This window comes from Chrysemys picta, chromosome 6 (assembly GCF_011386835.1).
Source record: "Chrysemys picta bellii isolate R12L10 chromosome 6, ASM1138683v2, whole genome shotgun sequence".
NCBI lineage: Eukaryota > Metazoa > Chordata > Testudines > Emydidae > Chrysemys > Chrysemys picta.
Genome location: NC_088796.1, coordinates 18,002,560 through 18,029,751, shown reverse-complemented (window position 1 = coordinate 18,029,751; position 27,192 = coordinate 18,002,560). Strand labels below are relative to the sequence as shown.

Sequence of the window (27,192 nt, the reverse complement as noted above, 5' to 3'; positions counted from 1 at the left end):
CAGATGACCAAATCCATTAAAAGAGATGGCTATGTTGTCCATAGTGCAGTTAAATGCCTGGAAATGCAAAGCAGGCTTTGAGAGGGTGGACACCAAAGACTAAAAAGCAAAAAAAACATACCCTGATGTATGTCTGGGGCGCCTTCAGTGCCATTAAATGACCAAAATAAATAAGCACAACATTGAAAAGCCTGCTTAGTAACTAGAAACATAGCATAATTAATGTATTTCATGCAGGAAGATACAAAAATATAGTAAATAATTTATTAAAAACATATACCTGATTTAATGCACTCCCACGGGGTGTCCGAACTGTGACATGTTTACCCCTGGGGGTACATGAGCTTGCCGTTCCAATTCATTCACTTCACAACAATTTTTAAGAAGGTGATAATTGAAATAATAAAGTGTGGGAACTGCTGAATGGCAGCACAGCAGCTTTCCCTCTGCTGATACTTCACTGGTTTGCCTCCCCTGTAATCTTATCATTTTCTTCTGTTTTCCCCTTTCCAGACCCATTGTCTTCCAAGCACTAGCTGGCTGAATTATGGAACTTGCCCGTTTTATACGCTAGTGCCAAATGGGGAAGGCCCCTGTTCAAGGCTTGAGAGTTTCAGTTACTGTGTGAAGTTCAGATTTAGTAGAAAGTCACCGCTGACTTGCCCAAGGAAAATGTGGCAGGTCAAATGCATTTTTCCCCTTTTGCAAAGAATGAAGAAAAAGGGAATAGTGGAGTGTAAGAGTAACCCACTGTTCGTTGTGTGTTACATGACCTGCGCACCCATGCCTAACCCACAGAGGATATTAGCCTGTTAAAGCTGACAGCTAAGAGACTTGGCTCTTTAGCTCAAACTCTAGAGGCTCATGCTTTTAGCTTTGGAGAGTCTGGTGGTGACCTTACAACAGTGGGGGCTTCTCTGAGGTCTGAGTTTCTGGGGACCTCAGATGGTTGTATCAAGATTCCGCTGTCCAAGAGAAATATACAACTTGTTGTTCAGTGGAACTCATCCCTCTCTGTGCTGAGCCACAGAATATATGAATTTAATACAGTGGGGAAAGCCTCACCTTTCCTAGCATGCAGTTGCTAGTGATCTTCCAAGGGTTCATTAGCTCCAACACTAAGGTTTATGGGACAACTTTTCTCCTAAGCTTATGCAATTGAGTTTCCCAGTTCCTGCTGCACTATATGGAACAGGGTAGTCACCTTCAAAGAATACTCTTTACTGGGAAGGTGACCAGATAAGGGAGAAGTAGCCATGCAGTGTCTCAATCAAGGTTTAGAGGATGCAACAGAGGAGTCCACCAGATACCAAGAGTAAGGAGTCGGAGGGAGCCAGCTCCCTGGAAAACAAAAATGGGTAAGAAGAAGGATCTCAACCTTGGGCAGAGGGGTCACTGCAGAAGATAATTATGTCAAGAAGGAGTGGGCATTCTTCTTAGAAGCACTGCTTCTTTGTAGAAGTCTTGGGCCTAATTCTCCATGGCCCTGCATCTTGTGGAGTCATTTACACCTGTGCAAAGTGTAAAATACTTTTACTAAAAAAATCATTTACCCTGGTTTAAAATACTATCTTCTAAGAGCTTTCCATTTATTTACATCAATGGCAGCATTCTAAACTAACTTTGCACATTTCTTAAGGATGACACTACATTCAAGGCAGTGGAGAATCAGGTTCCTTACATCCAAGAAAATCAACAAGAGGCTGATTTGCTGCCAGATATTGCTAATGGGCCCAAGAGGACTCAGTTCACAGACAACTTAAGAACAGAACCCTCCAAGATTCCAATAGTTCTGTTTGCAATGAGTTAGGAACAGCTGTGGGCTCTGTGCCCATTTCTGATGCCAGCACATGGAACTTTTGGAACTGGAAATTAGACAATACATCAGCTACATGATTATTCTTTGCTGGTACATAACTGACACTGAAAAGTATTCTGTGGCTATTTTCCATGGCATAAATGCCTTGACTACTCGGAGACTGATTTTGATTAAGGGGGTTGTTTATTCTCAGTTTTGTTTATTTTCAGTCAGGTTTATTATCTAAATGAAATATGTTTTATCCTTCAGACTTGACCCCCAAGTTGCATCTCTATACAAGATAGAAAAATTGGGGAATACATAATCTCTTGTAATTCCCAGTTTGCTACAGACTGTTGACAGCTCTGCAGTGCACCATGATTCTCAGCAAAGGAGAGGACAAAAGAGGAAATTAGACAAAATAAAACTACCACCCCATTTCCAAATGTTGGTCCATTTCTAGAACCAAATCTGAATGAAACGTTTTTGAAAGTTCTGAGATATTTTGCAGACTTAGTTTTAATATGTGTTTTCCTTTTTGTGTCTCTGAACTAACTTCTGCTCTGAATGAAAACAGAAAGTAATGGAATGCTCACAAAAACCATCTTTTGAGAAGGTTTGCAGGCAAGTTTTGCAAAGACAAGAAGTTGAACTATCTCTGGCATTCAAATGTTTGCCTCAGCTAGAAAGCAGTGTAGTCTGGTGGTTAGTGAAAGGAAGTTGGAGTCAATACCACAGGGTTGTTTTCCCCCCCACTCTGCCTCTTGGTCATTGTGTAACCTCAGGGGAACCAATCAACCTCTGTGCCTCAGTTTACCTCATGTAAAGAGGGGATAATAGTAATACTCAGCTTTGTAACAATGCTTTGAGATTCTTGGGTTTGATGCATTGTATTACTATTATCCAAACCTAAAGGATAGCTCCTAATCTTTCATCACTATAATGAATTCCAAAATCCCAGATTATTATATGTAGCTCAAGCAAATAAGTACATCCACTTGGACTGAAACAATCACTCTGTATTTCTTATGTTTAAAGGAGATCCTCTGAACTATCAAACATAGGTGTTACGTTAGATGAGTGATTTAAAATAGAGAGTTTTTGGCAATGTCTCTGATAACTTCTTTACTAACTACCTTTATTCCAAAGCCTGCACAGGTGTAACAGATGCCTTCAGCATAAAATCTATGATTCAAGATATCCAAGAATAAATTTCAGAGGCTATTGTACAACTATCAACTCAAGATCCATTTCGAAGGGTCAGTATAATCATCATCATCTATCTTCTGTTAATGAGATTCTTAGGTATTGATAATTCTTTTAGATGGTACAATGCTTTCTTGATATCATCATTCTTAGTTGGATCTATAAATGCAATATACGGATATAGTGTACTCTCCTTATAAACAACTTGAATCAAAACTGCCCATTTGAAGGATATTCAGAAGGCTATGGGCAAGGAATTACCAAAATAATATTAGACGCTGAACCACATACCTAACAATTCAAAGTCCTTGGGGGACACTGGCAGTTGTCAAAACATTAATTCAATACTTTTTGAATGTTGATGATGAGTTGCCTAATGATACAGCACTCAGTTATAGTTAGAGGAAGCCATTATCTGATGTGCCTTCCAGATATGAAACATGACAGATTTAACATGTATTTTTCCATATTCCCTTTTTGGCACCAGGCCAGTGGCAAAGCAGTTAGAATTTGGACAAGAGAAATGGTATTTCTAAGCTCAATATATTAAATGTTCTTGTTAAAAATGCTTCAGTCTTCATTTGATGCGTTATATAATTAAACTACTTGGCTTTTTAGTTAAATGGCACCATAACCTTGGAGGACGTGTGCATGGGTGACAGTGAGGTACTAACTAACTAGATTTAGAAAATACACTTAAAACCTAAAGCTAAAGAAACTAAACCCATATAAATAGCTAGAAAACCCATTAACAGATTTAGAACAAAATATTTGAAACACAGTATAATAATGCCATCCCGCTACTGAAACTTTTTCAGTGGGATAAGCGTAAAGAATATTTACCAAGAACATGACCCACAAATGGTTTTAGTTTCAGGGAAAGTGTATAATTAAAAGTGAGAAACAAAAGATATGTTGACTTACAGACTATCAGCAAATTTCTCCTTTTTAAAGGTTAAGCTCAATGTTCATTGCTGTTCTTCCCCATAAGTAATAGGTTTAAAGGTTAAAGAGCTCCTGCATTGCAGTCCTCTTCATAAGCAATATATTTAAAGGTTAAACACATATCCTAGAGGTCTCTTCTCTAAATAGTGGTGACAATCATTGGTTTCACTTTTTTGTTTTTTAAAATATTCACTTGACTATTTTACAATACGTTTTATATTTGCCCCTGGATCTCATTAAAGTGTATTCATGTCATCCTGGGTCAAAAATCTGCTGAATATTTTGAACGTTTGCAAAAATTATTTCCCCCCCTTTTTTTTTTTAAACCCTCTGATTGTTCTTCATTCTGCAAGACTGGAGAAAACATTTTATCATTCCTCCAGTCTCAGTTTTAAAAAAAGCAGCTCACCTTTAGAACTTGTTTCTACTAAGAATATTACTTTGCATTTATGTAGCTCTTCTCAGCTTGTCAAGTGTTTTAGAAACATCCGTTAATTAAATGAGTCAGACACACACACCAAACCAAATACTGTGCTAAGTTCCAGCCTAACGACCTACTCTAATATTCCTACATCTTTGATGTAAAAACACCATATTGTAGAAGCACAGGAGAACATTTTCAACTGAGGTGACTGAAGCTAATCACTTAAATTGGTGACTTGATTTTCAACAGTAAAGAGCTCCCACAAGTTTCCACTGACTTGAATGCCTTAGACAAACCCTAAACCCTTCTACTGGAGACACAGCTCATATAGGCAAAATAGATACCAGTTTCAAAATAAGCTATACTGGCAAAGGGACTTCTCCCCCCCGAATTATTATATTTACACTGGCACTTTTGCTAGCATAGCTACATTGGTTAGGAGTGTGATTTTTTTTTTACATTCCTAACCAACATAGCTGTCCCACTAGACCTCGACTTGACCATCTGCAAAATGGGGGTTATCACTCCTTAGGGTAGCTACTTGACAAGGGTGATGTGACTGAATTCTAATTAGTTCCTGATCCTAAGAACCCTCCGCTCCCTCTCAAGTCAATGTATGTGAAGGGCAGTCAGCATCTGGCAGGTTCAGGCCTTAATAGCTGGTCAGTGCTTTGTGATCCTCACATGAAATAAGTGTGCAGTGTAAATGCAAGGAATTATCATAATTGCTTAATGCTCTACTGCAGTGGTCCCCAATCATGGGGGACTTTTCAATCATGCCTCTCCTTACCTGGTCAATGTTCCTCCCCCACCCGCCCAGAAGCTGGGGCGGGGGGGGAGTGGAGCAGGACATGGGAGGGTGAGCCGCGCTTGGGGCAGGACAGGGGAGCCAATGGTACCTCTCTCACTGGAGTTGTCCCTGAGTGCTCCTCAAGGCTCCAGCAACTGCTGCTGCTCTTCTCACCCCCTGGTGGTGGAGGCCAGTTACTGCAGGTAACTGGACTTTTAGTGTGTGGGCAGCTGGGACTGGTGCCGGAGCAGAACTGGGGGCAGAGCGGGGCTGGGTGGCGCTTCCTCCCTACCCCCCTGGGGGCTGATCTGGGCCCACCATGCCCTCCCTGGATGTCCCTCTGCGCCCCCATAAGGGGGCACACCCCACACTTTGAGGACCACTGCTCTACTGGGAGGTGTTCAGATACTACAGTGATGAGCTCAGTGTAATAACCAAAATAGAATATAAAAGAATAGTATAGAACCTGCCCCATTGCCTGGGTTCGGCTGGCCTTGTAGACAGCTAGTAGCGGAGGTGCACATGTTACTTCTGGTCCAACATCAGGTTGCAGAATGCATGCAGATGGCCAGACGGGAGGAGCAAGTATGATATATGCAGATTCAGGGCAAGGACATGACCTCCCCCCCATCATGGTAACCAGTGGAATACAATGCTGAACCACCATAAGCAATTCCTTGATGCTTTAAGTGGAATTAAAACAGGCTGTGTGGCCTAATATGTCAATATTGTAAGAATGGTCTGGGATGTATTTACATGATATTTTAATACAGATTCCATAGGAAAGTAATTTTAAACAGTTGAACGAAATGTGTTGTGACAGACCCGTTGATCCCTTTACTCTGCTACAGTATATAATTTCCCTTCAGTACAGAGCAGTCGCCAGACCCAGATGCCAAGCAATGAAAAAAATATTTTTTCCACTGGCAACATCTGGCTCCTCTGTGTCTCATGTCTGTCACATTGTATCCCACGGCATGGCTTCTGATGTCTGCGTCCATCTAAGTAGCAGAAATTAATTCCAGGAGCAAAACCAGAAACAGAGAAAAAGCGCAGTAGCATTTTAGAGTTACAGTGTTTAAAAATGATGACAGCCACACTTGCATGGAAATGATATGAACAAAGGGAGGGCACTGGCTTGGAGGACAAGAATTCCACGCAAAGTGGGTGGCGTGAAAACAGGCACAGAGACATTTGTGAAAGAAGCAGGCTAACGGTGCATCAATGCTGGCATCATTGGTGAAGCAGAAGCAACATGAACTTACTGTGCATTAGGACTCATGGGTCCTATTTCCAGGTTTGTCACTCATTGTGACGATGGGAAAGTCCTCTCACCCTTCTGTAAAATGGGGATACCAATACCACTCGCCAATCTCTGAGTAGCATTGCGAGGCTTCAATTAATATTTGTTATTATTTATACAAAACAGCAGAGGTGGCCGGTGCTTTACAAAGAAGCTACCCACATCAGTAAATAGCACTCAGGGTTAATACAAGCTGCGGAATTGGATTTTAAATTAGACAAAGGAGTAGAAAGGGAAAGAGAAGCAACATAAACTTTCATGTGAATTTTTTTTAAACAAAAAGTTTGGTTTCCTGACTGATATTTTTGAACTATCTGTACTGTAGGTTTTTTGTTTTTTTTTAAATAGTGCCCATCACCCTAAGGGCTCTTTTTCATGACAAAATGTTACCATGATTGAACATGGTTAAGAATCAAGTTAGCAGACATGATGCTGACTACAATTTGTCCTTCCCTAGGTTGATCAAAGTCAAGCTCAACATTGTGCCAGACAACCATGATGGAACCCTTATGTCCTCAGGTTTAATCATGATCAGCTGGCACACTGCTGAATGTGATTTGCTCAGGTCTACCCTGACTACAAAGTCATGGTGAAAATCATATTAACTAACTTGATTCTTGATAATTGTGTTCAAACACATGAACATTTTGCAGTTTTGACCAGCTCTCAGAGTCGTATGAGTGGGAAGCAAATCATGAAGCCACAAATATACGGCTGGTGGTGAAAGTAAAGTAATTTGCTAAAGGCAGTGGACCTGATTCTCCACTATTTTGCTCCTTATGTAACCATTTAAATCTTTGCAAACTAAGGACAAAGTGACTGTAAGATGCTTTCACCAGTTTATGTAGATATTTCAGATTTGGTAGCATTTAACTTCGACTTTGCCCAAAGTGTAAATGACGGCACCAGGCACAAAGCAGGGGAGAGTGGGACTCATTGAGTGTTAAGTGTTATAATTATTACTACTGTGAAGTAAAAGAGAATATTCAACAGTGTTGCAAATAATACAGTCAAAAGGGTATTCCATTATCATCGTCTGTTTCTGCCAGTCATGTTTAGCCATTGTCTCCTTCAGCCAGGGGCGGCTCTGGCTTTTTTTTCCGCCCCAAGCACGGCAGGCGGGCTGCCTTCGGTGGCATGCCTGCGGGAGGTCCGCCGGTCCCGCGGCTTCGGCGTACCCGCTGCCGAATTGCCGCCGAATCCACGGGACTGGCGGACCTCCCGCAGGCAAGGGATTTGAAAGAGAAGAATGGGAAACATGCCTCTATATTTGCTGTACAAATCCTTGATGCTCCTTTCATACAGGTCTTTTAAAGTACCACACAGAAAATGTAGACATTGAAATATAATATAATTACTACATACTTTAGTGGCTTTAAAACTTCCAATATACTAACAGGCATCAAAGTTTCTGTGCATCAGAGAAAAATGCAAAGCCTGTATTGTATTAAAAAAAGCTCCATTATAACAAAAATCAAAACAAACAAACTAGAAACAGACCGAAGAATTTCCCCTCACAGAGAAGGGCTCTGTTGAGAGTAAAGTCCTTTCCATTTTAAAAACAAAATTGGAAAAATATCAACTTAATGTCTATTGCCTCCTAGCTAAAATAGCAGCTGGTCTGTCAAAGAAATCAGACTGGAATTCTGAAGTGTTTAGATCCAAGACAGGTCTCTTTCTCTCTCCAAAAGAAGAATTTCTTATAGTTTTTACCCAGAGCTAGAGTTATGTAAAGAATTTCACACATATCCTCTCCCACAAGAATAGCTAAACACAGTTTTATACCAAGTAACTTGCTTTTAAATTTACTTTCTTTGCACATGGCACATTTGTGTAGGTGGATCATCCTGCTGAAGTCGCATTACGAATTCCACAGGTTTTGTTTTCTTCCCCAAGATGTCCAATTTTGTCAGCAAATATGAAAAAGCACAGAGTTGTATATAACTTTATGGTCAAACACTGCTCTAGGACATGCTAGCTCCCACTGACTGAAAGAGCTGCCGTGGACAGCTCTGAGGGCTGAATTTGAGCCCATGTAGAAGTTAAACGGAATGGAAATACACTCACAAATACTAATAATGCTTATTTTTTTGTAATGCTGGGATACCACAATGGAACACACATTAGTAGAAAAAGAAGATCTGGAACAGTCAAGTATTATGTGTAAAGAAATACAGGCAGTTGTGATTACTGCTACTGATTGGCTATGAATTGCCACACACCGCTCATCTAGTCTCCGATAAGACATTCAATGATTTTTGTTACTCTGTCTTCCAATAACCCTTAGCCACTTGCTTATCTCATCCCCCTGCAATATCTTGTATTTTAGATTGAAAGCTCTTTAGAAGCAGGGACTGTTTTTTACTGTTCGGTACCTAGCAAAATTGAACCCTGATCTGACTGAGGCCTCTAGACACAACCACAATATAAATGTTAATAATAATAATACTTCCAAAATCTTCTATGTAATTAAATTCTTACATCTCCCATCACTGAGGAAAAATATTATGAAGCCAGAAATCTTATTAAACTCAGCATGAAGTTTAAACAGGTCTGGGAAGTGTTGGAGCAGGTTATTGTATTAGACAAGGTTGCATTATGAAGCATAGTTGCCCTGTGCAATATTTAAATACAATTTGGGAACTGTGCTAGAATAAAGTTCAGCTACTTTTTTTTTAATTTAATCAATTTGTGAAGTGGAAGTGTTTAACTGAACTAATTCTCAGTGACTACTGTCAGGTTAGATGAAAAGAAAGAATGATCAGGACAAAAGCTGATAGAGCGTAGAAGTGTTATATTTTAGATCATTGCAAAACCGAAGAGATAAGAGAAAAACATTACAAACCTCATCCAGACTTTCACTAGACTGGTAAATAATGTAAAGTTCAATGTGAAATTGGGAATTAAATTATGTCTTGGCAACAAATGCCACAAGAATCGTATTTCTTAGCTATAAACAAAGGCATTTTAAACACAGTCCATGAAGCCAGTTCTTCTGCTTGATTAACTTTGTTTCTCTAGATTTAGTGAATTTACTTTTCTTTTTACTGTATTAAGATTGTTCTTCAAAAAGCAACCCACATTTAGAAATCTATTCTAGCTTTTTCAAACAGTGCTCATGTGTAGATATACATGTGTACCAATGTACTTTCTATAGGTGGAGGGCTTTAATGATGGACAAACATGAAATGTTTCAGAAATTCACTTTGGGACCAATTCACTTTGGGACCAATAAACACACTCTTGGAATCACTCTTTTTGAATGGATTGCTCATGAATGGTGCCATATTGATAGCTCTAGGAAACAGAAATTCCCTGTTAACAGAAGAACACTTCAGGGCCTGTCTCTAGACTATTTCCCACACTTCCTTGCCAACGTGCCTCACCCTTGACATAGTGGGAGGGCAGTTCAGATTCCATACCCAGGATTCAATCCTTTGCCTTCAGTGTCTTCAGATTGCCAAAATGTGTGCACGTTACCGACCATTTGGTTCTGTGATATCGAAATTTGGCCACCGTGAAAAGAACTAAGATACATTTGTTTTGCATGGGCTACAGTACAGCAGTCCTGTAGGCCATGATTCAGCAAAGCACTTCAGCATGTGCATAAATCCATCCCCATTTAACAAATCATTTAAATATGTACTTAACTTGAAGTATATTTTAACATCCCATTGAAGCTTTATGCTTAAATGCTTTGTGAATCAGAACTACAGTAGCACCTTCTGATTATGACAGATATAGAAAACCTAAGGATAAAAGGCTCTATCCTTTAGCAATAGAAACATAAATATGATTACTATATGAACAAACAAAAAGAACTTTAAAATGGACTTAGTCTGTCCCCCATTGCTGTGTAGCATTATTTCCTACAGCATATTTTCCTATTTTTTTAAATGTCTTAACACTGAATGATCACTACATAAGGTCACTAAAGATTACCAGCCGCTCTGTGACATATATGTCTTGAGAATAAGTCAAAGATACACACAAAGATTTGGAATGAGATATTTCTATACACCATTGCCCTTGGGTACTACATGTAGGAGGGTTTAAAAAGTAGAGGGTAGCGCTTTTTTAAAATACACATTTGCATTCAAGAAAACAAGAGATGGAAAACGGAGATCAGCATGAGCGAAATTTAAGTTCATAATTAACATATATAATAATTAATGGAGATATCCCATCTCCTAGAACTGGAAGGGACCTTGAAAGGTCATTGAGTCCAGCCCCCTGCCTTCACTAGCAGGACCAAGTACTGATTTTTGCCCCAGATCCCCAAGTGGCCCCCTCAAGGATTGAACTCACAACCCTGGGTTTAGCAGACCAATGCTCAAACCACTGAGCTATCCCTCCCCCTCATTAACATGAGATTGTAGAAGTGTTTCCAAAGCAATAAGTTCATCTTTTGTAATGAGCTTTTGATTTAACTTGTTGCTTAAGTGTCAGTGGTGAAAAAGGAAATGTCTGAAGGCATGTTCTACGAGACTACCTGTAAATACAGATTTCACAGATGGACACTTTTCCATTATGTCTGATGGCTGCTGAAATTGATAAAGTATGTGTGTACATTTCTTTTAAAGCCCTGAAGTGTCAACTTGAGGGTCTAAATGGACTTCCTATTGCAATGAGTTACCAAAGAAAAATGTATGTTGCTGCAATAAAACAGGGGAAAAGAACCTCTCAAACACACAGCATAATAAAATAGTACATTGCTAACATAATAAAATGCTAACAGAATTAATACCAAACATATAAAATATCAAATGAAGGAGACAGTATTAACCAACTTCAACAAAGGGTATGACTACACTGCAATCAGAGGTGTGACTGCAGCACACATATATCTAAGCTAGCGTTTATCTAATTAGCTCGAACAACAACAATGTAAGTGAAGTCACCGCAACGAGGGGTAGCAGCACAGGCTTTATAAGCCCACAAGGGACCCTGGGTATGAACTCATGTGACCAAAATAGCTTCGCTGCTATTTTTAATTGAGCTAGCTAGATCAAAGCTAGCTCAGGTATGTCTACACATGCTGCAATCACACCTCTGAGTGAAGTGTAGACAAACCCTGAAGGCTTGTCTACACAGCAAGTTACTGTGTGGCAAGCTGTTGCACAGTAACTGGCCATGTAGATTAGCCCTTAGTGATCTCTTGGATTTAATTGACATTTGTGCCATTGTGGAGGAAAAGATGGCAACAATATTCATAAAATTAGCAAGATGGAAATAGTCCTACACAGGACATAGAAACAGTGGAAGCCATCTGTGTTGAACATAATTTCCCGATGAGAGTTTTTCCCCAACGGTTGCCTCTCTGTCTTCTAAGTGATTGTTTCCTTTGATGGTCATTTATGATTTGGGATTGCCGTTCAATTGTTCACCTCAGCTGCACTAACAGTGCTGTTGGCTGAATCTCAAATGAAAAAAATCACTACTTAAGATGTTTTACAGATCGCTTTTTCCTCTTGCCTCCACCATTTTTTTTCTGCATTGGATTAACTCTGTTGCTCAGTTACAACTTTTCAATTGACAACCTTAATATATCTGAGCAAGAGCTGGGTTTTGTAAAATTGATCAGTGATTTTATTCACTGCCTGTGGGTCTGCTTTGTCTTAGTAAACTAGCATGGCTTCTTATTGCGATTTCTATTGGAGCATGTACAGTGATTGTTTTTATGAGATAATAAGTGGTTGGCATCAGTTGGTATTAATGCTTGTGTAAAGATCCATTCATTTCCTGAAGGTTAAATTTAAGTCAGTCTAATATGTGCTATCATCTCATGTCCACATTGAAAGGATAAGATTAAAGAACGCCCATTAGGAGATGGATGAAATTCTGAATTTCTGTCCTGAATTTCTGTCCATGATTTCAAAATGGGTATCATCTCCAACCACTTAGTAAAGGTGAAATGTCAAAATTTTTCATGGAACAAACTATTCCAAATATTCCATTATTTCATTTTGACCTTATCCAAACATTTGGATTTAATAAGATGGAAAAGTTCCATTTCCACTTTATTATTTTGACATCTGTGTTATTTTCATATAATATAAAAGCTGAAACAATAAAATCCAAGTCAACCTTACTCATGATTTTATTAAAATGAAACATTTTGATAATTCCCAGAAAAAAATAGACAAAAATCAATGTTACCATTAAATGTTCCAATTTTATCTGATCAGTATTTTTTTGATGGGAAACTGTTCTGCTGGCAAATTTTTGACCAGCTCTGGCTCCTCATGCACAGTGAAATTTCATAACATTAGGACAAAACTCATCTGTTCAGGTGACAGAGTTTTTCTGACAGGCTGTTTCCAAACTGTGGAACAAACTCCAACAGGAACTTAGAACCATCACAAACATCACACCCCTCTGCTCAAAGTGCAAGACGCAGTTCTTTGACCTGCTTTTCTAATACACTCAACAGAGCAGTAGATAATACATATTTATTAGGGCTGTCGATCAATCGCAGTTAACTCACACTATTAACTCAAAAAAATTAATCAATTAAAAAAACTAATTGCGATTAATCACAGTTTAAATCACACTGTTAAACAATAGAATACCAATTAAAAATTATTAAACGTTTTGGATTTTTTTCTACATTTTCATATATATTCTGTGTTGTAATTGAAATAAAAGTGTATATTATTTTAAATTTTTTATTAATTATGTTAATTGCTTGACAGCCCTAATATTTATTTAAGAGACAAAAACAACTGCCAAAGCACTAGACTATACACACAATTTCCCTGTGGGGGTATGAAAAAGAAATGAACCTCACATGACAGATGTTAGACTCATCACTTACTGCACTAGTGGAAAGTACTCAGATACTATGGTAATGAAGGTAGTACAAGAATCTATTCAGAATAGAATGCTTACTTACATTTACAACCAGATATTGGTATTGCACACTGTGACAGCGCTCACCTCCACCGTACGCCCCCTCATGGCCCACCAGGTGCCATGGGTCAAGTGCCACCTTTCGTGATGTCCAATGCAGTGGTGTATAGACCCTCTGGCTAATGCATTCTGCAGTCCCCACCCCTTCCAGAGTATTAATATCCACAAATAAAAGACAAACCAAGAAACCAAAATAGGGTCATCCAAAGAATCTTTGGCAAGACCCTACCCTATTTAGGTCCTGTCTTCTAACAACCAGTCCTTTGGTCAGTCTCTCAGGGCCTGGTCATTCCATCCACCAGGAGGCTTGTACTACAGCAAGCTGTCTCAGTCTCCTGGCTATAACCTACTTCTCTTCTAGAGAGAGAAGCAGAGCTCTGCTCTCCTTCCTGGGCAGCCCCAATTCAACTTGCTCTTCTCATTTTAATTCCTATCTCCACACCTGACATCTGCTGCAGGTGTAGCAGGGCAGGGCTAATTGGGTCCACCGGTCCTCATTAACCTCCTCTTTGCCAGTGTGGGTCCTATATGCCTCATCACATGCAATGATTTTTTAAATTATTTTTATTTCTAGCACATTTGTCCAAAAACCTTTACACTGCTTTCAGCAGTTTAGATGTCTCTATCACAGAAGCAATCATTCAGATAAACTAGCTTAGCTAAGATTGGTTGCTTATGACTGAATTGGAACATGTTTTTTCAATCTTGCTAATTTTCAAGAACCACTGTCTTATGTACAGAAATATTTGTGTCCAGAAAGTATGTATGTGTATGTGCAAAGGGGTAATTGTGCACAAAGGCACTGCTACACCAATGACGTCAACACACGTTTTTCCACTGACTTCAAGGAGAACAGAATTGAACTCAAAGCATGCATTTTCTTATGTGAAAAACAGGTCCTTATGAATTCTGGTAGCTCTTGTACACACACAATTACACTATGTGATCCACATTTTCAGCTGGTACAAATTGGTACACTGTCTGTTTCCCACTGGCAAAAATCTAGCCCAAATTTGTGATCACAGGTGTTAAATCTGTATGCCCTCTTTGCATCCACACATTCTACTGGCAAACCATAAACAGATGTACATCACAGAAAAAATTAACTGTGTATTGAAAAGCTAAGGGGACAATAATAAATAGCTATTTACATTTACAATTTTTTTTTAAATGGGAGTCAACTATGTGTTTTTGTTTGTTGAGATAGAACAAACAGAGCATAAGACAGGGAATTAGGCAGTTCTGATGAATGGCCCTTAGCAAATCACTTAACAGTTTCCTTGTCTGTAAAATATTAACAATTACCCTACTTTGTTAAAAGCTTTGAGATTTACAGAGTAATAATAATAATACTTAGCACTTACAAAGTGCTAACAATGAAGCACATTCTTAAGCACATTAACTCTAAAGGCAGAAGACTTGATTGTAAAGAAGTCTAGGATTTATTCCCCACTTTGCTACGGATTTATTGGTCATGTCTTCTAGCCTCTCTGTGCCTCAGTTCACCCAGCTGTAAAATGTGAACAACATCTAAGTCACAGGATTGTTGTGAAACTTGTTTTGTGATACAGCAAGTACTATTTGTAAATAAGGAGTTTCATTATATGCTTTGAGGAGAGAGACTAAGTCACGTTCTTCAGGAGGACAGAACTTTCTGTGGCTTCCAGCGCAAACTGAACTTATTTTCTAGTGATAGGGAAACTCTTTTGTATGCAGGAGAGTCAGCAATTTGTCAAACTCCAGACTGCAAAATCAAGTGCTACAAGAATGATGCCTCATTAAAAGCATTGGAAGGAGAAATTCTCTCTTTGTTTGTTAGAATCGATAACAAGATTACAAAGTCTCATTCATCAGCAATTAATACACATTCTCTTCTAGACTGTTACTGTAAGAAGGTTGTTGTCTTAATTAAACCAGCTCAGGTGGACACTTTGGCCTGTGGAAAGGAAAGAAATATATCGCCCACCAAAATGACTGTCACAAAAGAGAAACAGGGATTTGAAATGGTCAGTTCAACTATTAAGGAAGGATAAAGAGCTGAATAAAACATCTGTGGATTTTAGAACATTTTCTCTTATGTAAAATCTACACATAAATAGGGCATGTATATACAAGATGTACCAAATATATATATGAACTCTGACAATGAGATGGTGAACATATTGCAGACTTACCCTTGAATTAACCACTTCCAAGGAGACATTCTGAGGCATTGCACTTGGTACTAAACAGGGAGAAAAAATTGGAAATATGTAATTAGTAGCAGAGTCATAAAAGGCTATGTCAAATCTCTCTCCTATTGGAAAAAAACTGAGTATGTCGTTCCCACACACTTTATAATCTGATCATAAATATGTAGTTAATTCAGGTGGCACTTCAGAGGTCCCCTAGAGAGATAAAAAATAAATGCCTCTATTTGTTTCTTCTCATTTTTGGTAGACCTATTAGTGAGCCCCTTAAACAGTTAGTCAATAGATTTTCTGCAGAGATACCATATAGTTGATTTCAGTTACTTGTTTATTTCACTTGATGTTTATAACAAGATCTTTCAGGTAATTGCTCTGCTGAGCACCAGGTTATTAAAATACATGCATTTCAGAATTCACACTGTACTAAGATGCTATCCTAATTGGTACTAGTTCTGAAGATCCCCCCCCCAAAATAAAAACATGTGAAGTCTTTTTCTGATATTAGTAAAAAATTCTTTTAAAATATACCATCTTGCTTTAAGTAATATACATAACTGGGGATACACAGTTTATTAATTTCACTATTAATTTTATTATGTCTGCACTGGTAAACATACTTTAATTGTTAAACGCAACTAATGCTTATTTAGCACCCTCTTTCCAGCTGCTGATGTCCTTGGCTCCCTCAGAACGGAATCATCAGACCCTCAGAGGAGCAGGCCTTTAATTTGAAGAAGTAACTGACTCGAGTTCCTATCTAATTAAAATTAGAATTTCCTTAAAACATAAAATCTATTTTGATTAAACACCCCCAAAGTAAAGCTTTTGTTCATCTATGACTCATTTCTGCCATCCTCACCCACATTGAGTGATGCCATTGATATCAATGGAATAGTATTGGGGATTCACCATAAAGGTGGTAGAATAGGTCCTTATTAACTAAATATTTACAGGACTGACAATTGTCTCCTTGATGCCTGTATATCTCAGCAGATTTGAGTTACAGATCTGGCTCTGGGAGGAGGTTTTCATATATATTTTCTCCTAGGACACAGTCAATGTTTAACCAATAGCTTAACAAACAGTACCTTCAAACATAAATTCTTGGTTTGTGGTGCCTTTGCACATTTTGCTGTCTACTGTCACACATAGATCTAGACCCGTAATTCCCTCTCACTTGAGTATACAAAGAGAGTTCTGGATCACATGGTAAGCTGGGCTCCCTTAAATTTGAACATGCATATTGATACAGCTAAATGACCATCATACATATAGAAGCCAAGACTGTAGGTCACACATATAGAAGGTGGGGGGGACTGTATTTTTATAGAAAGGTAGAGCTGAAAGGGACCTTGAGAAGTCATCAGACCCAATCCCCTGCACTGGACCAAATAAACCTTGACCATCCCTGATGTTTGTCCACCCTGCATGGGCGGCGGATAATGGAGGCTGGGTGAGCCTCTGCTAATATTCCCTATCACAGCCCCGGTGGGACACAGCCTCTGGGTGGCCCAGGCTCAGGGCTCAGTGCCGGCTGGCTGGCCAGGGCATGGGACTCCTCTGGGCACCGGCGGGCTGGCTGGGGTTCTTGGCTGCTCCAGGCACTGGTGAGCCTGCCAGGGCTTGGGGCTTCTCTGGGCTCCAGCTGGTATTAGGGGCTGTGCTGACAGGCCAGACGGCAAGAGCGGGAAGGATGAAAGGGGCAGAGTGGGGGGCAGAGCCCTGGTCAGAAGGGGCAGAACGGGGCAGAGCCTCAGTCAGAAGAGGCGGGGCAGGGGGGCAACCTCCCTGAACAGGGAGTGCACGTGCCACTGATGCCACCCTGTTCTTAAAAACCTTCAAAGATGGCTGTGCCACAACCTCTATTGGCATTCAGAGCTTAGCTTCCTTCAGAGCTTAACTTCTCTTTTAGTTAGAAAGTTGTTCCTGACATCTAACCAAAATCTCCCTTGATGCAGATTAAGCCTGTTACTTCTTGTCCTACCTACAGAAGATATGGAGAACAATTCTTCATAACAGTCCTTAACTTTTGAAGACAGCTTTTAAGAAAACAGCGACTCAGTGAAGAACTTAGGGACCACAGTGAATAATCATCTGAACATGAGCTCACAGTGTGATGTTGTGGCTAACAGGCCAAATATGATCCTTGGATTATAAGAAGTAAATATTTATTAGGAGTAGGGAGCTGTTAATACTATCATATATGATATTAGTGAAACCATTACTAGAATACTGTCGCCATTTGCATTGTCCACAATTTAAAAATGGTGTTGACGAATTTGAAAAAGGTCAGAATAGAGCTACAAAAATTATTTGAGGTCTGGAAAACCTGCCTTACAGTGAGAGACTAAAGAAGCTCAGTCTATTTAGCTTAAACAAAAAGAAAATTAAAAGGACACTTGATTGTGATCTATAACAATATGAATAAGGCGAAGATTTCTAATAGTAGAGAGATCTTTAATCTAGCAGACAAGGACAAGATCCAATGGCTGGAAGCCATTCACACTGGAAATAACGCATATGTTTTTTTTACAGTGATGGTAATTAAGAATCGGAACAAATTACCTGTGGGTGTGGTGGCTTCTTAATGTGTTGGAAGAACAGGATCGTAGTAGTGAATATAAATGATAGTTCAATGGATTACCCTAAACAGCTTTGGTCATGAAACTAAGAACTTCCAGAAACATTTGTGAAAACCAGAGAGAGACCCTCTCACACTAGAGTAGCTAAGAGCCTAGCGGTTAGGACACTCACTTGGGATGTTGGTGACTCCCGTTCAAGTCTCTACTTCAAATCAGGCCCAGCAGATATTTGAACCTGGTTCCCTGACATCACAGATGAGTGCTATTGTTTATTCTGGGATGGGTCTCTCACCAGAAATTCCATCCTAGACCTGAGGAAAATTTATTCAGAACAGCTACATTTCTGAAAAAGTTTCAGTTTTGAGAAATCAAAAGAAACATTGAAAAATTTCTGATCAGCTCTCATTTCTATCAAAGTGTACCAAGAAATTCATGTTTTGGATGAATGGTGCAATGAAGTGTTTGACAATGATCTTTGAAACCTTTCCTCAATATATAGCACGTCACAGGGTCTGCTTTGGAAAGGATGATGAGCAATCAAGCATCTGAACATAGTTTGGGTTTCTTAAAGTGATAACTGAGTCATTAGACTTTTCCCCTGTGCTGTTGAGGTTTGGTGTGGTCTTAGGAGACATGTTTTTGAAGAAGTGTTTACAACTGAACTGATGTTCTAGATTGTTAATGACCGTTTTGTGCCTTTTACATTAGGAAAGGCAGTATGAACCAATGGATAGGGCACTAGAATGCGAATCAGGAGACCTAGATTCTATTTTAGCTCTGCTACTGACCTGCTGTGTGACCCTGGGCAAGTCATCTCCTGCTCTCTTCTCATCTTTTAACTGTCTTATCTATTTAGATTGTTAAGCTCGATGGGACAAGGACTGTTCCTTACTATGTGTTTCTAGCAGTGCCTAGTACAATGGAGCCCCAGTCTTGACTGGAGCCTTAGGCAGTACCAAGCAACAAAGAGTCCTGTGGCACCTTATAGACTAACATATGTATTGGAGCATAAGCTTTCGTGGGTGAATACCCACTTCGTCGGACGCATGCAGTACCATAATTCAAATAATAATACCACCAATAATATGTTGGTATACAAGGGTCAATACAGCTGCTTAATATGTAAGGGAGCTTTGGTTGCTCATCAGTTACTCCAGAGATTATATTCAATACTTCATTTCAACAAATTTAGAGACAGAGAATCTATATCTGCAGGGTACTTAATATTTCAAGACTAAAAGAGAAGTGATTACGGTATTCCTGTGATATTACTGACCTGATCAGAAACAGTGAATAACTGATCTCACACAAGAAAGCCTGTTCTCATGAGCTATTTCACAGAAGCAAGAATTCAGATAACATTCCTATATATAGAATATCAGTATTTGTAACTCGGTCATCATGATGGTGTGTGAAGGGATTGTACACTTATAAAAACGCCATGCTGGCAATATATAAAAAGACCCGATTTTTTTCTTCTCCCCTCCTGCCCAGGAAGAAGCAGGAATGGTGAAGAATAGCATCTGTTTCCCCCCCCCCCTCTATCTTATCCTAAGGACAAGTAAGAGTGTTTGTCTGGTTGGTTTTGGCATAGTGCATCTGTGTATGAGCATTATGGTAAGGCTACAACAAAGAGATGGGTGGATCTTTCATTTTCTCTTGGTGGTGGTGGTCAGCATTCAAATTTGTGGGTGCTTAGGTAATGGAAAATATTTTGAGGTCCAATCCTCACTAATACGGAGGTGTTTAGAAATGTGGGATTTTAAAGGCTATCTGATCAGTGCCATAAGCAACTTGTGTCTCCTGAATTAAGGTGGGATGTCACCGCCCATGCAGATCAAACTTGCATTTTTTAATTACCACATTAAACTTCAATGTCGAATATAATTTGATCTCCATTATCACCTTAGGCCTTTTTTGTCATTATTCCTTTTCCAAGTATTACTGCTATTGATTGTCTGTTTCAAAAGATTCCTTCCCCAAATGCATTAGCCAGCATTTCTCCAGGTTGACTATAATTGTTTTTCCTGTCCACATTGATAACTTTTTCATTATTTCTCTGTCCTCACTGTGTGCAACACCTCCCAATTTGGTTTCGTGTGCAAATTTAATTAATGTGCTGTTTATCCCTTCTTCCAGATCTTCAATCAACATGCTAAATAAATCCAGACCCAGTACCAATTGGAGTCACCTTCATAGGAACATTGCTGATTGTCTTTACCTTGGTGTACTATACTTCAGCCAATGAGACAGTACTCATAACCAAGACAATGTGATTTAATATTTTAGGCAAAACAAAAAATCTGTGGGTCACTGCATCAAATGCTTTACAACAGTCTAGAAAGATTACAGTTGCTTTATTTCCTACTTCTAGCAGTTTTGTACCTTGATCAAACAAAGCAATTGAATTTGTCTGGTGCAATTTGTTCTTTGTAAACGCATGAGACTTATCAATGGCTCCATTATGTTTGATTAATCATTGTTCCATTATAATCTAGGTATTTAGAGACTTCTCCTTGTTCTTGATAAACCAATAACCTAAAGTTTAGTGAAGTCAATGTGAATACACTTCCATTAATGTCAGTGGTCTTTGGATCCAGACCCAAATCCTTACAACAGATTTTGCAACTCTTTCACATTCATACAATTTTAAAAGCACCAAATGTCCTCTCCATAGGCATCTGAAGAAGTGAGGTTTTTACTCACGAAATCTTATGCCCAAATAAATCTGTTAGTCTTTAAGGTGCCACCAGACTCCTTGTTGTTTTTGTAGATACAGACTAACACGGCTACCCCCTGATACTCTCCATAGGCAATGACTCTCTGCTGTGTCATCAAACTAAGCAAGTATACAAGCACAAAAAACTCCAGATTAACTCTTCCTCCATATTCAAAAACAAATGTTGCCAAGTGCAATTATCGCTCAGATCATTAAGCGCTGTCTCTTTGCCTTCCTTTGCTGCATCATCGCATTTTTCAAAACATAGTACATTATATTTATTTTTGATGGGGCCAATCAAAAACAAACTAATATAACTTCAGATTATATGTAGCATGGGTCAGGGGTAGGGGTAGGTGTCATGACTGAGAGTCACTCTGAATACGAAACTTCTTATGGTTCAATAAAAACAACACATATATCTGGAGAGTGGGATTAAGCAGTTTTCTTGTTATCTATTTTTAACTAACTTCCAAACGCAGGGCTAAATTCAGGCCTCGTTTACACCTGTGCAATCACATTCAGAAATTTAAGACAATGGGTTGCAGAGTTGTAGGGGAGGCAGAACGTTGCCTGAAAAATCTTCCTTACTAGCTTTGGTGCATGCATTCGAATGAACACATCTTTACTTTCAAATCCCAGGCTATATTTGCAAATCTGGAAGTTACCCCAAAAAATCATTTCATACTTGTAAACTGAGAAGATCTGATATGGAATCTTTGAGAGACAATAAACTAGTAACCTACCCACCATTGCTACAGAGTCACTCTTCAGAACTGAACAGAAGCTTCTATTCTTTTTTTTATAGTGCAGACCACACATCCTAATAGACAGATTGCAGTTATGTATTTGTATTTTTAAGTACTGACAATATGCTCAGGGCTGTGCCAAACAGAAATAAAGCCAGGCCCTGCCGAGAAGAGTTTATACTCTAAAATACAGACAGAGATGAGAGGATAAACTTGGAAATCAAGAGGATGGAATAAGTCTCCACTTTTCAGGGAAAAGGCTGGAAAACAATAAGAAGTAGTACTTTCCAAAGTTATCCAGATATCCAAAACTCCACCTACTTGAGATAAAGGAAAAAACACACAACTTTTCTGCTGAATAGTATTTTCTGTGTCAGGCAAATCCTTTTCCGTGTCGCCTATTGCAGTGTGTAACCACCATGGTTTCGCGGCTCAAAGGATTGGAGTATTCACTCACATTTGATAAGATTTATAGTAAGCACTTTTTGCACGACATGGAGCTGTTCTGCAAGAGCTACCTAAGCACCACATTTCAGACAGATTGGAATGGGGAGGAGATGGGCTGGGGGACAAGGTCAGAGAAGCTGCCACTACTAGTGTTAAGTACTTGGCAGGTGCTGAGGCGATTTCATGATGGGGCCATATATCCATTTAGATTACATTAAATAATTAAACTAGGCATTACAGACCTTAGAGCTTATATAGGCAGGAACTGTGAGAGGAAGTCTAGTGCTTAGGGGCACTAACCTAAGACCTGGGATACTTGAGTTCAAGTCTCTGACTTGACACAGAATGTCTGTTTGACCTGGGGAAAATCATTTAGCCCTCTCTGTGTCTCAGTTACCCATCTGTAAAATGGGGATATTAGCACTTCCCTATCTCACCGCAAGGTACTTAGGTACTGTGGGGAGTAAAGGGGAGTCTATATACATACCATAGAGAGGTCTGATAATATTCTTTAGTTGGAACTAGCTATACCCAAGAGAATTGGGGTGTCAGCAGAACCCCAAGGGGTCCTAAAGCATGACACCTCTCACAGAGTGTTTGCATAGGAGAAATCTGCACTCTTGTGAGTTAGAACCACACCGATTCTGGTAATTTTCTACATTAAATACTATAACAGCCTGCATTTCCTCTGCCATTGTGACTGCCCCTCCTCCCCGCAACACACACACACACCTGAAAGTAAACACATGAATAGCTCAGGTAATAGAACCAGCAGTTGATGTCTGAATAACTTTATATGCTCAAGTATCAGGGGGTAACCATGTTAGTCTGTATCCACAAAAACAATGAGGAGTCTGGTGGCACCTTAAAGACTAACAGATTGATTTGGGCATAAGCTTTCATGGGTAAAAAACCCACTTCTAATAAATCTGTAAGTCTTTAAGTTGCCACCAGACTCCTCACTGTTTTTATATGATCAGTGTCCTGACTTTGTCAGTTTGATACTCACTCCTTAATTTTTTTTAAAGTGTATTCATATGATCATTATGGATATTAATTATTTTTAACCAAATATTCAGAAAGAATTAAATAAAACTGTCTGCCAATTTCTGGGTTTAAACACATTTTGACAAATTCATAGGCATGATAGCTCAAAGCATTTCTGGAATGGCAAACAGCCTGACCAAATATAACTGAGCTGTATATTAAACAGAAAACTAAACATTAAAGATCTGGTAAATTCTATAAGTCTGTGATTCTATAGTTCCTGGAATTGAAGAAGCTATGATAAATCCCTGTGATTAAAGTATATTTCTTAGACTGTATGTTATATCCCAGAGCTTCATGGATAATTTCTTCCTACACGCATGCAAGGAAATAGTATGCTAGGCTTCTTCATGACACCATCTACTGTATCATATACTGTGAAAGTGCCACAGAATTTAAGACCATAAGGGACCACAAGATCATCTAGTCTGACCTACTTTGTATCACAGGACATTAATATAACCCAACACACACACACTAAACCCAACAACTGAAATTAGACCAAAGTATTACAGCCTACAGTGAAGGACACACAGAAAAAAGGACACATGAACACAGGAGGCGAGGTGAGGACCTACACAAGCAATGATACAGTAGTATGCACAGCAACAAAGAAAATTAGGTAGAACAACAGTATCAAGGCTTCTTCATAATTTTATTTTTTGTCCTGTATAAAATAAATCCTTGGAAGACTGAAAAGGAAATCTGTACACCTTTTTCAACTGTACATCTACACAAGTTTGTTGTAGTATTCATCATAAATGATGGGCTATCAGCACTCTTGGAGAAATAAAATAAGATTACGTGGTCTTTGCAAAGAGATAAGAAAAAACTGTTGGTCGTTATGTTTTAGAGAGGAAGCTTAGTCTTGTGGTTAAAACACTAGCCTGGGATTTTGGAGACCTATGTTTAATCCCTTGCTCTATACAGCCTTCCTACTTAATTTCTCTTTGTCTCTGCGCTCCATCTCCCACCCTCTGTCTGTCTGATCTATTTAGATCATAAGTTTTTTGGGGTGGGGATGTCTATTACTATTTGTTTGTATAGTACATAGCAGTATAAGGCCCTAATCTTGGTTGTAGTCTCTAAATTCTTTTGAAATAAAATAATTGTAATAAGTTTTGGTCCTACACATCTTAACTGTATCACTTTTAGCTTCACACTCTTTAATTCCCTTCCCTCCTTTGCCGTGCATAGTGTTTTTGTGGGAACTCAGATCAATGGATGAAATGGACTATAAGGGGGATAGAAAGCTGGCTAGATCATTGGGCTCAATGGGTAGCGATCAATGGCTCCATATCTAGTTGGCAGCCGGTATCAAGCGGCGTGCCTCAAGGGTTGGTCCTCGGGCCAGTTTTGTTCAATATCTTCATTAATGATCTGGACGGTGGCGTGGACTGCACCCTCAACAAGTTTGCAGATGACACTAAACTGGGAGGAGTGATAGATATGCTGGAGGGTAGGGATAGGATACAGAGGGACCTAGACAAATTAGAGAATTGGGCCAAAAGAAATCTGATGAGGTTCAACAAGGACAAGTGCAGAGTCCTGCACTTAGGATGGAAGAATCCCACGCACTGCTACAGACTAGGGACTGAATGGCTAGGCAGCAGTTCTGCAGAAAAGAACCTAGGGGTTACAGTGGATGGGAAGCTGGATATGAGTCAACAGTGTGCCCTTGTTGCCAAGAAGGCTAACGGCATTTTGGGCATTATAAGTAGGACCATTGCCAGCAGATCGAGGGACGTGATCATTCCCTTCTATTCGGCATTGGTGAGGCCTCATCTGGAGTACTGTGTCCAATTTTGGGCCCCACACTACAAGAAGAATACGGAAAAATTGGAAAGAATCCAGTGGAGGGCAACAAAAATTATTAGGGGTCTGGAGCACATGACTTACGAGGAGAGGTTGAGGGAACTGGGCTTATTTAGTCTGCGGAAGAGAAGAATGAGGGGGGATTTGATAGCTGCTTTCAACTACCTGAAAGGGGGTTCCAAAGAGGATGGAGCTAGACTGTTCTCAGTGATAGCAGATGACAGAACAAGGAGTAATGGTCTCAAGTTGCAGTGGGGGAGGTTTAGGTTGGATATTAGGAAAAACTTTTTCACTAGGAGGGTGGTGAAGCACTGGAATGGGTTACCTAGGGAGGTGGTGGAATCTCCTTCCTTAGAGGTTTTTAGGGCCTGGCTTGACAAAGCCCTGGCTAGGATGATTTAGTTGGGCATTGGTCCTGCTTTGAGCAGGGGGTTGGACTAGATGACCTCCTGAGGTCCCTTCCAATCCTGATATTCTATGATTCTATGATTCTATCACTGTATGATATTATATATAGCAGGCCACATCCCAGGCCTCTCTACCAACCATTTCTGGGCTATTGTGGCAGTGCAAAACAACTGAAAAGGTGTCCTAAAGATATACTTCTCCTCTCCTCCTCCCCCCGCCCCACACATTTTGGGAATGTAGGGGGGGGCAGGGCCAGAAAGCCCAGGCTCCAGCCTGTCTTTGGCCAGAGGAGTGGTCCCAATGGCACCACAGAGTCTGGTATAATTTAGTCCATAGGCTGCTCTAAATTATGTCAAAGGCTTAAATGCCTCCTAGTGGCCCCAGGATCAGGAAAATGGAAAGATGTCTTAAAGACACCTTCCTCTCCTCCCCTTACTACACCAAGTCCCCGGTGTTGCAAAAAGCTACAGTTTACATCTCCCTGCAGCACCACGGGCAGTTTTACATCTGTGTGTGCTGCAATTGCTGTATTCAGTGGGATGAGTTAAAAGGACAAAATCTAAGTTGACAGGATCAAAATTTGATTGTCCTTGCCACAGAACATTACAATAGTTTTACAAATATCTCCTGGATATTGAAAAATCTGTTAGCTCTAAAAGAGGAGAGGAACCTGGGTAAAATTCTTAATTCTCTGCTGGGCAGCTCACCTCCACCAACAAAACCAAAACCAAGAGTGCTGAATTAGTTTTAGAAATTCATGCTAATTTAAACCACACCATCTATGTCCACTGCCTGCCTGCTCCTTTCCTGTAAGCTGAACCTGCAACTGACAAGAAGCTTGCTCTGGAGCAAGAGATTTTTGTAACTTTTAGTCACCTGCTGGCCCTCAAAAATGGAACCCACTTTGGGGCGGGGGGAACAGCATGAAGCAAATCTACACACTTGCATCATGTACACATCTGCAAAACAACGTAAAACTGGTACCAATAGATTTCATTTCAGACCAGCACCCCACCTTCTCCCCTTGCTTAACAACAGAGAAGTTAAATGCTTCTTGGGGTGCCATATGCTATTCTCCATTCTTCTGTTTTCTGAAATAGTGTCATGAAAGCCTTCTCTTTAGTGACATTTTGTGCTCCCAAAGAGGTGAAATCTTCTAACAAAATTTGCAGAGGATAATTTTCAGAATTATGAATAACAATCTCTCCCTTCCTCACTTATGATGACATTTAAAACCAAAGTGGAGAACAGAGCCACAGTACTACACTTCACAGTCTGAATTATATCTACATAAATTATGCAAAATATTCATTTTCACTTGTTTTCCTTTTGTTTTTATAATTATAAGTGTGAAGTAATTTATTCTGCCAAGATCCTATCTGTATTACAAGTGATGACTGAATTAGATGGATAGGCATAAGTAGTACTTGAAAAAAATATTGAAGAAGTATCAAATGTAAAATAATTGAAAGTTGAAGTGCCAAATGAGGTGTGGGTATCACAGATGAACCTTATAAAGGATACTACAATGATGGTCTGAAACACTACAACCTACAATAATATTATCATAGTGTTTTTACCAATTCTGTAGGTTAGCAAATATTTGTTTTTTAGTAAGGGAAATATTTGTAAATAGAACAGAACTTGAGACAAGGGTTCATCCTTATCTATTTAAATCTTTTCTTCCTTCATAGGCACTGCCTAGATTAGGAAAAGGAAATGTTTATGGCAAGTGTGCTAGCTAATAGATCTACATGCACCACGTCTTTGCATCCACTGGCTGCAAAGTGGTGTTTTAAAATGTGTTAATTAAGTGTTCTGCTAGTCAAGGTCAACTCTATATCCCCACCTGGTGTGT

At 39.5% G+C, this 27,192-nt stretch overlaps 1 protein-coding gene across 1 annotated transcript in view; it reads right to left on the bottom strand.

Moving 5' to 3' along the window:
• The window catches only part of DCC (DCC netrin 1 receptor), a 945,550-nt gene that overhangs the window by 218,097 nt on the left and 700,261 nt on the right, over window positions 1-27,192 (bottom strand). Inside the window, exon 12 of the mRNA XM_008166035.4 lies at window positions 15,553-15,602. Within this exon, the coding sequence (XP_008164257.2) occupies window positions 15,553-15,602 (50 nt within the window). The remainder of the gene's footprint in view (window positions 1-15,552; window positions 15,603-27,192) is intronic.